Below are 14,726 nucleotides of genomic sequence, written 5' to 3' on the forward strand. Positions count from 1 at the left end.
AGAATAAGTGAAAAATATACCTTTCCTTAACCACCAAGTGTTTTGGAGTCATTTGTTACCACAAAGTCATATAATACATCCTGACTGATAAAAATTGCTGAACTTTGAATAAATGGAGAAGAATAGAAAGATTATTGAGTGGGCATAAGATAATACAAGCAAAAGTAAGGAAGCTGGGCATTACATGAGTCGTTGCATGTCTATGACATAGAAGGGACTGATCTAGCTGTGATGGAAGGTGCTTGCTGTGAGCTGTGAGATGTGGTGATTTACTTGGATGGGTAAGGCAAGATCACACAATAATTGTACTTAAATGTCAGGATACAGTGTGCAGACTGTCTAGCTATGTCAAGTTTTGAGAAAAAAAAGAAAAAGAGGGATATTTTAGGAAGATCACTTTTTGGCAACACAGAGGATTGGAACTTCAGTTTCAGCATAAGTCCTCCCAATGAATATTCAGGGTTTGATCTCCTTTAGGATTGACTGGTTTGATCTCCTTGCAGTCCAAGGGACTTTCATGTGTCTTCTTCAACACCACAGTTTGAAAGCATCAATTCTTCAGCACTCAGCCTTCTTTATGGTTCAATTCTAATATCCATACATGACTACTGGAAAGACTATAGCTTTGACTAGACAGACCTTTGTCAGCAAAGTGGTGTCTCTGCTTTTTAATATGCTCTCTACGTTTGTCGTAGCTTTCCTTCCAAGGAGCAAGTGTCTTTTAATTTCATGGCTGCAGTCACCATCTGCAGTGATTTTGGATCCCAAAAAATGAAATATGTCACTGCTTCCTCTTTTTCCCCTTCTATTTGCCATGAAGTGATGGGACCAGACACCATGAGCTTAGATTTTTTAATAGGCCTTGGCAAATACCATTCTGCTATCTCTATGAATTTAGCTAATCTATGTATTTCAAATGTAAGTGGAATCATGTAATATGGTACTTGTCTTATTTTTTAAACTTAGCATAATGTTTTCAGGGTTCATCCATGTTATAGCATTATCAGTACTTCATTCTTTTTCATGGTTGAATAATATTCCATCATGTATTGTGGAATAATATATCACAATGTATTTCTGCATCCATCTTTTCAGATGTTTGGATGTTTCTGGATGTAGATGTTTGGTTTCCACCTTTTGGTTGTTATCTATAGTGCTGCTATGAATATGCATATACAGGTTAATGTTTGATTGTCTGTTTTTAATTCTTTTGGGGTATGTATTTAGGAGTAAAGTTGCAGTGTCATATGGTAATTCTATGTTTACCTTTGGAAGGAACCACTAAATCATTTTACAAAGTGGCTGAACCATTTCATGTTGCCAATGTTCAGAGTTTCCAATTTCTTTATCTTCACAAACTTAGTTTCCATTTTGTCTGTGTGTGATTTTTATAGCCATCACTAGTTTATATAAAGTGTTACTTCATGGTAGGTTTGATTTGCATTTCCCTTATGACTAAGGATGTTGATGTGTTTGTTGGCTGTTTGTCCAATATTCTTTGGAAAAATGTCTATTTAATTCCTTTACTCATCTTTTTCATTGAGTTGTTTGTCTTTTTGTTATTGAGTCCGAGTTCTTTATATTTGATGGATATTTAACTGGTCAGATACATGGGTCAAAAATATTTTCTCCCAATCTTAATTGTTGTCTTTTCACTTTCTTGATAATGTCTTCTGATATACAATTTCTTTTTAAATATGAAGAAGTCCATTTACTTATTTCTTATTTTACTTACTTCTTTCTTTTGTTGCCCATACTTTTGGTGTTATGTTGAAGAATCCATTGCCAAATCCAAGGTTATGCAGACTTATTTCTTCATCTTCTTGGAAAAGTCTTATACTTTTAGCTCTTACATTTAGATCATTGATCCATTTTCAGTTTTTCTTTATTACTTTTTTTTTTTTTGGTAAATGGTTCTATGTAGAGGTCCAACCTCAGTTTTTTATATGTGGATATCCAGTCTTGCCACCATCATTTGTTGAAGAGACCATTGCATGGTCTTGACACCCTTTTGAAAGTCAACTGGCCATAAATGTATTGACTTATATCTGCATGCTTAATTCTACTCCATTGGTCTATATGTCTATGCTTATGCCAGCACCATACTGTTTTAATTACTGTAGCTTTACTTATGGTATACATTGAAATTGGGAAATATCAGTCTCCCAAATGCAGGAAGTTTATCAAACTCAAGATTAAGGGCACAATTCTCCAAAAGAATGTACTCCCTCTGACCAGCTGCCTACAAATTCTAGGGTTTTCATTACCACCTTAGGTTCAATATTTTGCTAGAATGTCTCATAAAACTCAGGAAATTGCTGTGCTTAGGAGACCAAGTTTGTTAGGAATCCTGAGAAATACATAAGTAGTAACTTTGGGGAGAAAATAACCCCAAAATATTGAGACTTATGGAGGGGCCTGGACTGGTGGCTTCATGCTTTGATGATGCTTTAGTAGGCAAGGACTATGTGGGGGTTCTGTTTGCTTACTTGCTTTTCAACCTCAATGGTTTCTAGAAGCTTATACTGGGTCCTGTAGTTGCATTTTTGGTTTTATATTTGTGCTCTTACTGAAGGAACTATACATGGAGAATATGGAGGTTGGCCTAAAAATTTTTAATAATCAAGAACTGCATAGAATTTTGAGGTTGATGGGTTATAGCATCTAAATGCAGCCGGGATTAGTTCTACCAACCTTGGCCTTTAGAAAATGCTAGCCCAGAGCAGGGGTGGGGGTAACTGCTTTAGTATACTGAGGGGTGCTGTCTATGCAGGCCCTGGTACCCCAAGCTGGTCATGCTTGCCTTACTGTACAGGCTGTAGCCAGTGACACTTGAAGCATGCAGAGAATGTCACCTGGTGCTGCAGGTAAATCTGAGATTGGGATTAGATCATGTTAGGCATCAGAAGGCAGAACAATACTTGCTGCTTTTCTGTGTTGTCTATGCTTTTCTACAACTAAATCTGCAGTCAGGACTTTAAAATACAGTGGCACCTGGGTTCTACACATGCTAGAACCCAGTGAAGGTCTATCATTAAATGGAAACCTGGGTTCGATTCCTGAATCTGGAAGATCCCTTGGAGAAGGAAATGACTACCCACTCCAGTATTCTTGCCTGAAGAATTCCATGGACGAGGAGCCTGGCAGTCTACAGTCCATGGGGTCGCAAAAACTCAGATATGACTGAACAACTGACATTATTACTACTACTACCAGGCCTAGATAGGAAACACTAGGCCCCATGCCTCAAATTCTATTCTCCATTATGTCATTTTGTCATTATTATTTTCAAATATTTATTTATTTGGCTGCACTGGGTCTTCATTGCATCATTCAAACTCTTAGTTGAGACATGTGGGATCTAATCCCCCAACCAGGGATTGAACTGGGGCCTCCTGCACTGGGACCATGGAGTCTTACCACCAGAGAAGCCCCTCCATGACATTATTTTAAAGTGCATTCTTGGTCAAAAAGGCACTGTGGATGAGCTAACATTAGATTTTCATGTGGCTTATCCACAAGCCTTTAAAGTAAATACCACGAATTCAGGTAGACTCTTATCACATAAATTTCAACCATGATTCTCATTGTCAGAAACCAAACTGTGGCTTCACATATAGAAAAGTGGTAGATTTGTTATAAAAAGAATGCTGTTTCTTCTCTGATTAAAGTAGTGAAACAACTAGAAGAAAATATTAAAAATCTAGGAATCAAATTTGTTAAAGGAATCAAAAAGAAAATAAAGTGGTTTTAAAATATGCTTCAATCTTACAATCAGAAAATAACAGTGTATGCATGAAAACAAATAAGACAGCTTATTTAGCTCCAGGAGGAAAAAAATTTCCTTAGATTAAGTTAAACATCTGATCTGAGAACACACATTTGACAGATACGAAAAACAAAAACTGAATCGTGAAGGTACGAGGGTACAGGAGGTACATTCAAGTCTAACTACTCTTAAAGAAGTTATTATAAAAGGAGTATATATTTTAATTATTACAAAATCAGAAGTAGGAAATGGAGCCCCAGTGAAACCCAACAGAGAAATCTCAGAGAGCAAATCTTCTCTAGAGAACAAATCCCCAGCGAAGGCAGAATCCTGAATATTATGAAGAGGGGGTGTGTAAGTTACAGATAAATTAATAGTATGAGCAACTGGAGAATCTCTTAAAGGACAGAACAGTTATACAAAGAGTACATATAAAATCTAAACAAACTGCAGAGGGGAATACAAGGAAGATTACAAAAAGCACTCCAAAAAAAGTATTTAATGAACTCCAAAAAATCATGGGCCTAAAATCAAGAAAAGGCAAAGGCAAGATGAATTACGTTACAGGAGATTCAGGCAGAACAATAATAGACCAAGGAGTCCAATCAAGATCTAAATTAGATGTTGAACTGTGGGAAAATACATCCTGGGTAGGATTATTTAACTCAGTAAGGTGAAAATGGATAAGACTGGTTTGAACAAAGGATGCTATTGACAAACTTGGAACTTATTGACTTCATATCTCTCACCATGAGAGACTCTGCAAGGAAAAAATAGCTAGGGAAATATGTTAGAAAAACACAAGTATGGGCCAGAAAGCAAAAGGAAACTAAGAGAAAAGAAAGAAACTTAACTTCTGCAAACTATGCTGCCCCAATCTGTCACAGAAGGGAATTTTTCTGAAAGGAACGGTAATAGAGACAAACCCCAGAGGCAAATCCTAAACACTGAAGCAGGAGAGGACAGAAACATAAACTCAAGACCAGGAGCGTTAAAAAAGTGAGGAAAAACCATGTCTTCAGGAGGAAGTGGCAGTAGGGTCGTGGTCGTCACTGGGCACTTAACGCAACATGAGCCTCAGAAACATAAACGGTTGCTTCAACTCAGAAATGCACTGAAAGTTATTCTCCAGTTGGAACTGATGTGGCGATATGGAGGAAGCCATGCCCATCAAAGAAGTTTCTTAGGCTTCAAAGCTCCATAGCCAGAGGTCGGTACAGCAGCCACTGGGACCCAGGATTGAAATGACTGCTCCCAGGGCAAGGTGGGTGCTATGCCACCAGCTAAAGCCTACCCTTTGCTCAGCATGGGGTCCGGAAACACAGGACTCAGAGAGAAAAGAACATTAAGATGCCTGGAATATTCTACAAAGGCAAATAAGGGAAGAGTTATTTTCATAAGTTGAACAAGTGTGACGGAGGCCACTACTAATATAAATTTCTAAATGTTGCAAGAATGCAACATACTCAGCACCCTCTTCCAAAATAAAAATAACAGCAATAATGATGATAACGTTCTACAACACTTACCAAGTGTCAGGCATGTGTTCTAAGAACTCTAAGTAGTACTCATTTAATTCTACAACAATCTATTAAAGCAAATATTATAATCCCTATCTTAGATTAGGAGACTGACTCTCAGAGAAACTAAATAACCTGTTCAAGGTCATACAATAAGTGGCATAACTGAAATCTGAATTCTGGCTCCAAAATCAAAGCACTTAACTGACACTTCATAACGCCTCTTTGAGAGAGGAGACAGTGTACAGTGGTCAATTTCTCAAGCAAGATATTATAAATACATAATGCTTAAATAATGTTCTGATGGGAAGCTGCTTCCCTTTGAGCTTTGTCACAGGTCATACACTCTGCTCAACAATAAAAATTGGCTGGCATTCTGGCAAGTTTCACATGAACAATGGTTTCTCTTCTTTGCCTTCCTTCACTTAGTCTCTGCTATGGTCTTTGGCAATGGTCATGTGGGTGTGGATCATGCCAAACAGGAAACACATCGTTTTGCTTGGAAAGACCATATGAGAAACTGGGGAACTGGATTCTATTCTGAATGTGCTGGGTGTAGGGCTAATGTGGTCATCTGTTGGTTCTGCGGGAAGTAGGGAACATGAGAAAGTTGGTGGAGACCCATTTCAACTTCTGAGGTCCTGAGGGATGACACCCACGGCAGGAGCCCAGACGGTAGCTGCTGGAGGAATTCCAGCTCAAACCAGCCATCCAGAAGCCATCTGGCTGATACTGGAAAGCATCAAATAGGAAGGACTTCAGTTTCTTTGAATTTTAATTTCAAAAGTTTGAACTTTTATTGGATTTTAGCTCACGAAGGTAAGATTATTTGATTTTGGAATTCACTTCTCTGAAGACTTAAAATTTTTGGATTTTAACTTCTTTGGCATTTTATTCTTCGAATTTGATTTCTTTACAAAAATCTGATAATGGGCAAGAGTAAACATGCACACTGAGGGTATGTTTTTGGAATTCTGTGGTTGAAATATGTTAATCCTGTCATTTGATATCAATGTAGAATCTCTGAAGAACTTTTTTTAAGAATATATAGCTATTTTGGGCAGCTAACCTGAAGTAGGAAATGGAATAGGAAATGAATGTTTAGTGCTTCATAGCATGACTTTGAAGCCAACTTAATTAATGTACTATTCTAACTCATTTCAGAATCTTCTAGGGTACATTTCATACTACCCACCATGCTAGAAAGATCCACAAAGTAGTGGGGAGGAGTGACTTGGTTATTGGAATAGTAGCATCAGAAAGGTCCTAAGAGACTATGGCCTTTCTTAAGAGGAAGAATGACTCCCTTCATTCACCATGATGTAATAAATAAGTTGAGAGAAGTTAATAAATAAGTTAAGAGAACAAAATGTTGGGGAATGTTAAGGGAAATAAGAGTGTTATTAAACAACTTCATCAAAATCTAACACTATCTACATGTGTTCTGCCACTACCAAGCGTTTCTATGACCCAGGTAGCTCATGTATGATTGGTAAATAGGGTAATGATGTCAGCAAGATAAGGTTTGGTTGGTGAATACATGCTTTTTTTCCTAGGCAGTGGAGACCAACAGAGTGGTAGTAGAACTCTGTCCTTTAGCAGGGAAGATAAAAGACATCAGCTTGGCTGTTGCGCTGGCACTCCTTTCCCAGGAAGGTGCACCCTCCTCTGCCTTGCATGACTCTCTGTGGGAGTTTTGCTTCCTCCTGTGGCTTCTTTGAAAAAACCCCACTGACTTAGGCTCCAACTGACTTTCACCCGCACTGTCTCACATTCTAATGTTTCTGTGCAGCTTTACGATCTTCTGCAGAACTCTGAGATGACTACCCAGACTGTTCATATTATCCCCTAAGTTAATAATTATTATTTTAGATAGTGTTCCAGTTTTAAAAGTACATAGACTTTGAATGGTCTTCCTCAAACCTATTTTTCTCACAGCCCTGTTATTTTTGAGGGTGTAATTTTGCAGAACCCATTTCTCACACTTATTTCATGCTCTGGTGGAAACGCTGTACCAGTAACGTTGACCACATGTGGGATACAGCATCTTTACACAGTGAGTACTTCTCTTCTACTCTCAAAAGGATAGATCAACATAGGAAACACAACTTAAGAACTTTTCCGCATAGAACAAAGTAAATTTCTTTGCTAAAATCTTCTATGGTTTAGAAATTTGACCATTTGCAAGTCTGATGGGATTTTGAAGGTTTTATTAGACTTGAAAAAGTAAAAATAAAAATGGTTTAATGTCATGTCAAATGTGCTCATTTCTCATAGCATAGGATGAACACCTGATAAAGTATATCTAATGCCAAAAAAGAAGCAACAGTTAGGAGAAAGTTTTTTTCTTTTGTACATCTGTTACTTTCCACTCTTGATATCCATTACTCATAATTTGTGCTTAAAATAAAATATAATTTCTATGATATTAATATTAAACATTATTAAGTGACTTTTTCTGATCTGATACTGAGCAAGCAATCAAAAGAAAGTCATACATAAAATCAGAATGTTGGCATTTATTTAAAGTAAAAGAGAGCTTTATATAACACCTGACCTGTCCCAAGTTAAAAGTTCAGAAGACTATCAGACATAAAAGTTTAGGGACCTCAATCACTTGATGCACAAAATCATACTAACAAACAAAGAAAAAAGAAATGCAAAAACCTAATGTTAAGTGACTAGGGTGCTGCAGACTGGAAGTTCCTCCAACAGGATTAGCTTCTTTAAGTATTTTAAGTCCAGTGAACTTGTTATGCTTCCACATGTTAGTAGTTGCATAGGCTAATTTCAGCTGGCATAAGCTTTTATAAGTATGCAAAACCACGGGGCAAGGCATGCATTAAAATGTGATAATAGCACACTTCTGGGACACATGAAGCATGAGGCACAAATCTGAATGTCCCTGGCAGCCATGAAGTCTCACGCCTTGGAGTCAGAACTTTTCTGTTTTGATAAGTAATTCTATTATACCACATTTGGGATGGGGGAAAAAAAACAACTTTCTAAATTTAAACTTTTATCTTAACCAGGGTTTCTTAGAGTTTCAACTCCAGCAATTTACTCAAATACAATTTTTTAATTCCAGGTGAGCTGGAAATTATTCAAAGCAAGATAGGATCTTAAGAAAAAGTGTTCTTTATTTTCTTAATGAAAATTTAAGAGCAATTACGTAGTATTGTTTATCCTAGAAAATTTAAGCCAATGTGATGAGGTAGGGGCCAAAAATGTAAGAAGGAAGAAATCAACTTTAATAATGTTACTCTCCCAATTCCCCCAGAAAAAAAAACATAAGGAGGGATTGCTTGTGTTACTTATGTCTTAGAGGTAAATAACTAATGCTTCTAGATAGTAATGGGTAAGTATCTACAAGTGCCTTGAAATCTTCAGGTGAAAACTCCTAATAAAATGAAAAATAATGCTTATACCTAACATCAACGTTAAAAAATAGCCAAGAAAAATAGATTTAGTTTCTAATACACACACATACATAAATATATAATACTTAGCAAAAAAATTTAAGAATTATAAATAAAAAAGTACCCCACGGACTGTAGCCTACCAGGCTCCTCCCTCCATGGGATTCTCCAGGCAAGAATACTGGAGTGGGTTGCCATTTCCTTCTCCAGGGGATCTTCCTGACTCAGGGATCAAATCCGGGTCTCCTACATTGCAGGCAGACGCTTTAACCTCTGAGCCACCATGGAAGCCCCAAAATATCAGTGATCACTCAATAGGATTCATTAAGGATGATAAAGCTAGGAAAGTTTGCTTTTATACAATAAAAGTAAGGATAAAGGAAACAAATGGGAGTATCTAGTATAGTTATATCCTAAAATCACATCTTTCTGGATCTAGCCTTGCAGTTAAGTATGCCACTTACAATTCTGGCCCTCTTCAGATGTGTGAACTCAAGGTTTAAATGAAGTGATAGAACTATACAGAAGCATATTTAATAGTGTAACTGTGGCACTATTAAAGTAATATTAACTACTACTAGAGAAATAAAAAGTAAAATTTTTAAACAGTAAAACTAAAAAGTAAAGTAATAATTGTTGCTGACAGTAATTTAATGATAGCACAAATGGGGAATCAAGTATTTTTGCTTTCAAAGAATGGCAAATCAGCGCCTTTAGAAATATAGAGGAAGATCTTTTATTTTGACAAACACAAACAAAATTGTTTTAAAGCATATTTCATGACTTTTGAAAAACCTCTAGAAGTTAACCAAAACATTAAAAAAGAAATCACTGAGCATACAGTAGCACAATTTATCTTTCTCTTTGAAAGCTATATATCATAGAAGTTGCTAAATATAAAAGTATATCAATTACTTTTGTCTATTAAGTATGGCTTGCTAAGGTTAAAATACCCATCATTTTTTTTTAAAATCTAAGCTTGTGCTGTGCTTAGATGAATGTTCACGACCCCTGAAAATTCATATGTTGAAATCTAACCCCCAGTGTGATTGTATTTGAAAAGGATTAGGTCAAGAGGGTGGAGCCCTCATGAATGAATTAATGTCCTTATATAAAGCACCTCAGAGAGCATCCTTGTCCTTTCTACTGTCTAAGAACCAGGGAGAAGACAGCTGTCTATCAATCAGAAAAGGGCCCTTAACAGACACAGAATCTACCAATGTCTTGATCTTGGGCTTACTAACCTCCATAACTGTGAGAAATAAATGTCTGCTGTTTAAACCACTTAGTCTATGGTATTTTTTATAGTACCCAAATGGACTAAAACATGCTGAAACAAAAGCTTCTCTAAACTTTAATAATCTTTCATGACTTCCCTTTCTATAAGAATGACGTATTTATTCATGTTATAATTAAACTGGTTTTTATGTCTGTTTTCCTTTTAAAAGTACAAAGTAAAAACAAAATTATGTAAATGTCGTTTGAGATAGTATTACATAGTTTACAAAATCTTTGCCACTTACCTTTTGAAATCTCTTTGATTTTTCTGCCATACAAGTCATAGAGATATCTGGCTGGTGAATTTAGGTTCATTCTCATTGTGCACATATCTAAAACCTACACAGAAAAAAAATACCTTAAAAATAATTTATCTCTAACAAAATTGAAAACACATTTAAACTTCTTTCTCTACTGTATGGCTACTTAAAGTTATAAAATAAAACTAGATGATTTATCAAATGTTTCTAATATATGAAATAGAAAAAGACAGTTAAAATTGCTAATTCCAATTGTACCTAGAGCAAACAAATATTAATAAAAAAGAGAAAGATGTAAGACATATTAAAGATAATTACATATTGTTTCATCAATGAAAGAACTCTGGGAGACTTCTATATTTTTCCAGCTCTTTTCTATTAATATATTTTTCATTTATTTTACAATGGGAGGATATAATATTTTAGATTAGGTTTTAAGGTACTTTGACTTTTAAATTCTTTCCAAGTGTCCTAAATTATAAATATTATCTGATCACAGTTCACTTTGATAACTTACACTGTTTGGGTACTAAAAATGGAATTAATAAACTACATTTCAAGGTTTCCCATGAATCTTAGTTTGAAAAACTTCACTTTTTAAAAAAAATTTATTGGAGGATAGCTGCTTCACAATGTTGCGTTAGTTTCCGTTGCACAGCAACGTGGAACGCTGTACACATACATGCACCTCCCCTTTTCTGGATTCCCTTCCCATTGAGGTTGCCACGAGCAGAGTTCCCTATGCTATGCAGTACGTTCTCATTAGTTATGAAGAACTCCACTTTTGATGGTTTCTAATACGCTAAAGTCCTTCTCTTAATATTTTAATTTCTCAACGTGTTCTTGATATAGAAATAGCCCACATAAAGGTGTAACAACCACCTTTCCAACACCAGGGAAGACTTAAACATGCATCAGTTGGAAAGAAAGCTCTCCTCACAAGTTGAGAAAAATTACATTAACAGAGGGGAGTGGAGAAGTCTCAGAAACCTGAAGGCAGGCTTTATGAGGCCTCGGGAAATGACTCCCAAAACATGAAACTTACTACAGTCATTTAAAGGTCCATAACATATTCCAAATCCAAACTAAATGTACCTCTTCCAACCTTACTATTCACAGCTATGATACATTGATTTTACATTACCAAGAACTGCTGAAGGACAATGTTCATTGTATGATTATATATCTTAAAATTTTTTCTAGTTACTGAAAACACTCTGCCTCCACTTCTGCCCACTTTTATCCTTATGCTAAAACTGGAGCTTATAATCCTAATCCAAGCCCGATCAACTCATTTTCTTTGTGACAACAGACATATTTAAACAGCTTAACATGTTCAGTTCAGTTCAGTTCAGTCGCTAAGTCGTGTCCGACTCTTTGCGACCCCATGGACTGCAGCACGCCAGGCCTCCCTATTCATCACCAACTCCCGGAGCCTACCCAAACTCATGTCCATTGAGTCAGTGATGTCATCCAACCATCTCATCCTCTGTCGGCCCCTTCTCCTGCCCTCAACCTTTCCCAGCATCAGGGTCTTTTCAAATGAGTCAGCTCTTCACATCAGGTGGCCAAAGTACTGTAGTTTCAGCTTCAACATCAGTCCTTCCAATGAACACCCAGGACTGATCTCCTTTCGATGGACTGCTTGGATTTCCTTGCAGTCCACAGGACTCTTAAGAGTCTTCTCCAACACCACAGTTCAAAAGCATCAATTCTTCTGCACTCAGCTTTCTTTATAGTCCAACTCTCACATCCATACATGACTACTGGAAAAACCATAGCCTTGACTAGATGGACCTTTGTTGGCAAAGTAATGTTTCTGTTTTTTAATATGCTGTCTAGGTTGGTCATAACTTTCCTTCCAAGGAGTAAGCATCTTTAATTTCATGCTTGCAACCACCATCTGCAGTGATTTTGGAGCTCAAAAAAATAAAGTCAGCCACTGTTTCCACTGTTTCCCCATTTATTTGCCAAGAAGAGATGGGACCAGATGCCATGATCTTAGTTTTCTGAATGTTGAGCTTTAAGCCAACTGTTTCACTCCGCTCTTTCACTTTCATCAGAGGCTCTTTAGTTCTTCTTCACTTTCTGCCATAAGGGTGGTGTCATCTGCATATCTGAGGTTATTGATATTTCTACCAGCAATCTTGATTCCAGCTTGTGCTTCTTCCAGCCCAGCGTTTCTCATAATGTACTCTGCATATAAGTTAAATAAGCAGGGTGACAATATACAGCCTTGATGTATATTTCCTATATATATATTTCCCTATTTGGAACCAGTCTGTTGTTCCATGTCCAGTTCTAACTGTTGCTTCCTGACCTGCATACAGGTTTCTCAAGAGACAGGTCAGGTGGTCTGGTATTCCCATCTGTTTCAGAATTTCCCACAGTTTATTGTGATCCACACAGTCAAAGGCTTTGGCATAGTCAATAAAGCAGAAATAGATGTTTTTCTGGAACTCTCTTGCTTCTTCGATGATCCAGCAGATGTTGGCAATTTGATCTCTGGTTCCTCTGCCTTTTCTAAAACTGGCTTAACATGTATATAGAGGCAAAACTGTACTTTTCTTTCAGCCTGGAGAACAACTTTCAAACATCATGACTGATATGGCTTATCATTCGAGTTGCCGTATCTAGTAATGTGCTGCCCTAAAAGGCAAATAATATTTAACTGATGAACTTAATTTGAGAAACTAACCTTAACTGGATTATATCAGAGATTCTCAGCCTTTATCCTCGCCTTAAACAAGACCAATAATGTTCCCCCATGCCACGTACTCCCAAGGGCATTTACATGATTCTGTGTGTTTCTCATACCCTAGCTGCAATCCAGAGCTTCAGGCAGTTTTTCAAAAATTATATATTGCTGCTGTCTCTATCAAAACCAAGAATAATGTTCATGATTAAAGATACAGTGATAGGAATAATCTTGAACCTTCTAATATATGAGGGAAATATTGACAACATCAGTGCTTTACCTAGTTAGATAACAAGGTGCTTGCGACGTACGTCATAAGTGACTGTAAGCATTGTCACGTAGGGCAAATCCATTAACCTCAGTGTGGCTACCTGAAGTGTGTCAGTGCAGGAGAACCAAGGCCATGTGTCCTCATAAGTCAAACACAAGGCTCCCTAACTTAGAATGGCCCCTACCCCTCTCTAGTCCACTTGCCCATACCTGGGACTGGTCCTTGCTACCCAAACAAACAAGGTAACAAGTGTGGCCACTCTAAACCTCACTCTTCCTGCCTTCCCTCCTAATCTCTTGGGTCAATTTCTTTAGTGGCTACTATACACAAGTTAACCTAGGACTCCCATCGAATGGACTGAAATCTTTTTTAAAGATGCTCAGAAAGCAATATTCAAAAATTCAAGAGAGAAAGCATCAGGAGAAGAAGCTGCAGATTCTTCCAGGACTTGAGACAGAAAGGAGAGTGGAACATATAAACACTGGCATGGGATTGATCTATTTTTAGCAATTAACACAGCCTCTGACTAGAAAAATTCTTCTTTTCATCACTTTCTCACATCTGACTCTATGCCCGAACATTATCCTTTTATAATTATCACCAATACCTGCCTCATTGACAAAAATACTCAAAGGAGGTAATTCAGAATGCATTCTTCCATAGTCAGTCATCTTGAAAATTACTAAGAACCTATGTAAAAGTGACTCAGTCATGTCTGACTCTTTGCAACCCCATGGACTGTAGTCCACCAGACTCCCCTATCCATGGGATTCTCCAGGCAAGAATATTGGAGTGGGTTGCCATTCCCTTCTCCAGGGAATCTTCCTGATCCAGGGATCTCCTGCACTGCACGTGGATTCTTTACCACCTAAGCTACCAGGGAAGCTCCTATAGTTCGTCCCATAAACCCTAAAATGATGCAACCCCCTCCTTAGGATACTCATATTCTTCATCTTTCCATATGTTATGTTTAGTTCTCAATATCTTAAGATTACAAATCTATTATTTAAAAGTGCAACGAAGCTGTTTAGTACAAACTATATTCCCTAGTTACTAGTGAAGCTTCAAATATCTAAATATCCTCTAAAGTTTTATCGTAATTTACCAATTAAGCTAAGCAAAATATGAGCTATTTAAAGATAATCCCATTTACTTCAACTAAAATATTGATGATTTTAAAATATTGGTGCCTTTGAGTTTTTAAAAAATTAGCCAAGTAAAATTACATGGCTTTTTAACTCAGAGATTCTTCTTTTCATTGCTAAAACATCAGTAATAATGTTTGTGCAAGCTGAGTTTTAGGAGTTAAATGAGTTTAAAAATTGGCATTAGAAAACCAGATATATTAGAAATTAATAATGCATCAGCAAAACTGTCACTCTCCTACTTTCAAGATGAAAGATCTTTGCAGTGTTTAAGCATTGCCAACCTTCAGTAATCATTTCCTCATAGTAAATTAAAAGTGGTGTAAATTAGTATCAATATAAATTTCTGTCAAAAGTTCTAAAAGG

The 14,726-nt window shown here is 36.8% G+C and overlaps 1 protein-coding gene across 1 annotated transcript in view; it reads right to left on the reverse strand.

The window, feature by feature from the left end:
- DCDC1 (doublecortin domain containing 1) overlaps positions 1-14,726 on the reverse strand; it is a 455,120-nt gene that overhangs the window by 356,407 nt on the left and 83,987 nt on the right. Inside the window, exon 7 of the mRNA XM_061149231.1 lies at positions 10,232-10,325. Within this exon, the coding sequence (XP_061005214.1) occupies positions 10,232-10,325 (94 nt within the window). The remainder of the gene's footprint in view (positions 1-10,231; positions 10,326-14,726) is intronic.

The sequence above is a fragment of the Dama dama genome, chromosome 1 (assembly GCF_033118175.1).
Source record: "Dama dama isolate Ldn47 chromosome 1, ASM3311817v1, whole genome shotgun sequence".
In the NCBI taxonomy this organism is placed as follows: domain Eukaryota; kingdom Metazoa; phylum Chordata; class Mammalia; order Artiodactyla; family Cervidae; genus Dama; species Dama dama.